Here is a 2,500-nt window from a genome sequence, read left to right on the forward strand (position 1 = left end):
TGTTGTAGCCCGTGAGACTGAATCACAATGAGTAGAGAATTCCTGGAATATGTGTTGAAATCTAACACCTCCTTCCTTTCCTGCGGTATTATCTTCCCAGCCTCGAGGCTGGAAGGAATTCAGATTGCTGAGATTAATGGCATGAAATTCCTGGAATTCCCAATTCTTACACTGTGCTAATTTCAAAGAGGCCTGTCTTCCTTTGCCCAAATCAAAACCTTTGCCTCATAATCAAACTTTATTTCTCTTTGTTACTCCAATGTCAAGTGCTAACCCCCGGCCTGAATTCTTCTTTTACCCAAGAAGTGAAGGGCTGAGTAAAGAAAAGTGAAGGGTGGAGTAAAGAAAAGGATTAAGACATCTTTCACCCTTTCTTCTGCTTTCCATTAACCCCTCCCTGCCCCCCCCCCCCCCCCTCTCCCTCTTTCCCCAGTCTGTTTCACATGATTTCTTGGTTGTCACTGGTTCATTTCACATGGACAAGGGATCTGGTAGTCGCTGCTCTCGTGAAGGTGAATCCCTGTTACTTTAAAAACCAAAGCGTGGCTTCCTTTTTCTTTTTTCCTTCCGTTTTGTGGGTCTTGATTACTGCTGGATACAACTTGTTAGCAGGTCCTTAGAGGAATGTCTTGTTCTAAAGGCACTTGACTGAAGGCAGACCCAGAGACTTTGGTCGCTAAGGATTCATGTCTCTCTTCATTATTCCTAACATCGCTTTTTTTTCCCAATCATACTGAATACAATTAACAGAAACACAACGCTGCGAAGAACGAATATGATCTTTACCATGATGCCCCTAAACGCTACTTTCACCAAGCAGGTAGGATGCAACTTCCTAAGAGACGAGAGCAGGGAAAGACCTGTTCAAAAGGCATTGCACATGTTTAACATTGTAATAATGTGTTCTTGTCTGAGATATTTTCGGCAGACCGTTATTATGTACTAAAGGGAGTGGTGTTACATAGACTAATCTATCGTGTTATTATAATATGTATTTTAAATGGTTAAAACCCATTAAACATTCAGTCACGTTAAGATTTTTTGTGAATCTCAAATGCATACACCATTAGATGTGCTATAAATAGGCTGAATCTGCTCTGGATATGATAGTGAACCAAATCCCCCAAAAAATACACCAAATATATTTGAAAATAAACGTATGCATCAAACCCTTCTCCATGCTAAGTTACGCCAGTAGGACTCTAAAACCACTATTTACTTCAGTTTTAAAACCAAAACCAATCTTGAGAGTCAAGAAAAGAACAGCAACCCAGTCTCTTCCTGCCCAGACTGCAGTAGAAGCTAACAGAGCTAGCGTTTGTGGAGATCCAGACATCCTGCCCCGTGCTCTGGTCGAGTCCTTGAGTCACCTGAGTTCCCTGCTGAGTTCACCTCCCATCCTATGCTGTAATCACCTCATCAGTCCGGCTGCCTCCAGCATTTCCTCCCTCTAAACAATCGGCCCCAGCCACCCTTCCATACTGTACTTACAACTGACTGGCATCATTATAATAATACAACAATCAACCTAAAGAAAGTGCACTACATGTGTTGGTAAAGGGGTATTATTGTGCAGTAGACTTAAGATGAATGTAAAGGCTCCATTCTGGGCTAGCGGCGAAGCGATGACTGGAAGCCATCAAGAAGTGGTGCACATTTCCCAGCAACCCGGACTGGTTAGTCATAGTAAGTCATAGTCCGGAATGTCTTTGCTGACATTCATTCAGCGTGGAAGGCTCCCCTCCATAATGCATGATGGTGCTCTGTGTGGCAGAGCAAGATGCTTCCTCCTTGTTTTACGTTTCTACCATATCTATTTATTGATGGGCACAGATCAACATCACGCTGATGGTTTTAGAAATGCTGCCCACGCACATAAACAGCTCTCTCATTGTCCTTGGACCATTCTGGGTATAACGGCGCCCTGAGGTGACAAACATAAATATTTGCTTAACGTGTGGGAAAGTAAAGCGGGCTGTGATGTGCCTGTGTTGTGTACGTTAGTGGTGGGCCATCCCTTAAGCAGCCACCGCCCCCGGATATTAAGTGGAGAGGACGTCGATGACATCCGAGCAGGTCATTCTCAGGGCACCGGCCAACCGATTAGGAGCGATAGCGCTGGGGACGCTTCACTACAAGCAGGAACCTCACGCTTTATTTGAATTCTGATCGGCAGCTGAAACAAAACATATAGTGCCGCTGCACATTCCAGCCAGTCAGCCAGCCCTCAGACCCCGGGGGCCAGAATGGCCTCTTCATTAGGGGGTTTGAATTCCAAACTGAAGGTTCTGGGACCGAACACAATCCCAGAATGAGGGAGTTCTAGCCATTACATTCATCTTACCACCAAAAAACTCACTAAGTCGCTTTGGATCAAAGTGTCCCTGATATGAATGGATAGGAAAGTAAAACTTAAGCGTTAAAGTCAAATGGAAAAAAGTTATTTACCCTTTAGAATGCAGTCGATTGTTGTCTGTCTTTGATATGCATGTTTGTGTTT

At 44.0% G+C, this 2,500-nt stretch overlaps 1 protein-coding gene across 7 annotated transcripts in view; it reads left to right on the plus strand.

Moving 5' to 3' along the window:
- rbms2b (RNA binding motif, single stranded interacting protein 2b) overlaps window positions 1-2,500 on the plus strand; it is a 20,435-nt gene that overhangs the window by 956 nt on the left and 16,979 nt on the right. Inside the window, exons 1-2 of one of the 7 annotated variants that reach the window (XM_030373971.1) lie at window positions 475-512; window positions 751-820. The exons of 4 other annotated variants lie outside the window; for them this stretch is intronic. In XM_030373971.1, coding sequence (XP_030229831.1) covers window positions 776-820 — 45 coding nt within the window. In that variant the 5' untranslated portion in view covers window positions 475-512; window positions 751-775. Of the gene's footprint in view, window positions 1-474; window positions 513-571; window positions 821-2,500 lie in introns of those variants that run through there. 2 more of the 7 variants (XM_030374147.1, XM_030374057.1) reach the window with 2 other exon arrangements.

Source organism: Gadus morhua, chromosome 1, assembly GCF_902167405.1.
Source record: "Gadus morhua chromosome 1, gadMor3.0, whole genome shotgun sequence".
Taxonomy (NCBI): domain Eukaryota; kingdom Metazoa; phylum Chordata; class Actinopteri; order Gadiformes; family Gadidae; genus Gadus; species Gadus morhua.